Here is an 814-nt window from a genome sequence, read left to right on the forward strand (position 1 = left end):
TCAAATGGAGAATTCCCAAAAATTACAATTTACGCCTACTACAAGTCACTTCTCCGTCTTGCGGGACGCAGACGGATACTATTGAAAATTGATAGAGCCCCCCCAATTTTTTTTTTATCATGCAATAATTATATTGAGATAATTTCAGATTCCGATGCAGAACTTGCATAAAAGTGCTGATGTTCATCATCTTATTATGTATGTTAACGGTCACCATTCCATGTGTGTGCATTTATGTTGATATGTTTGATGCAACTGTACATCGCTTGTGTTTACGTGTGTCTCCTTGTCGGTCCAACAGGCTGCCATTGAGATGGCTCGTGCAGAGACACTGGAGAGTGCAGGAGGAGGTGGAGGAGGAGGAGGAGGAGGAGGAGGAGGAGGAGGAGGAGGAAGAGGAGGTGCAGAGGGAGAGAGAGGAGGCTCTCTGGTCCGGCCCAGCAGCTGTCGCATGGAGCGGCCCATTCCGGGCCTGGAGACATGGCCCAGCCTGCTCTCAACCTCCAGCAGCTACGACCTCCACCAGAGCCTGAACCTCCCCCGGGCCACGGCCCTTCTCCTTCAAGGCCCGCCGCGGCCTCGGCCCCCCCAGGCCCCCAGCTCCACGAAGGAGGAGGAGGAGGAGGAGGAGGAGGAGGAGGAAGAGGAGGAGGAGGAAGAGGAGGAGAGACCCAGGGCTGAGGACAGGTTCTGCTCTGGGGAACCACCAGCAGAGATGACGGGTAGGAACCCTCTCTCTCTCTCTCTCTCTCTCTCTCTTTTTCTCTCTCTCTCTCTCTCTCTCTCTCTCTCTCTCTCTCTCTCTCTCTCTCTC

The 814-nt window shown here is 53.8% G+C and overlaps 1 protein-coding gene across 1 annotated transcript in view; it reads left to right on the forward strand.

Moving 5' to 3' along the window:
• Positions 1 to 397: 397 nt before the first annotated feature.
• LOC130405918 (glucosidase 2 subunit beta-like) overlaps positions 398 to 814 on the forward strand; it is an 8,485-nt gene continuing 8,068 nt past the window's right edge. Inside the window, exon 1 of the mRNA XM_056611232.1 lies at positions 398 to 722. Within this exon, the coding sequence (XP_056467207.1) occupies positions 452 to 722 (271 nt within the window). The 5' untranslated portion in view covers positions 398 to 451. The remainder of the gene's footprint in view (positions 723 to 814) is intronic.

This window comes from Gadus chalcogrammus, chromosome 16 (genome assembly GCF_026213295.1).
Source record: "Gadus chalcogrammus isolate NIFS_2021 chromosome 16, NIFS_Gcha_1.0, whole genome shotgun sequence".
Taxonomy (NCBI): Eukaryota; Metazoa; Chordata; class Actinopteri; order Gadiformes; family Gadidae; genus Gadus; species Gadus chalcogrammus.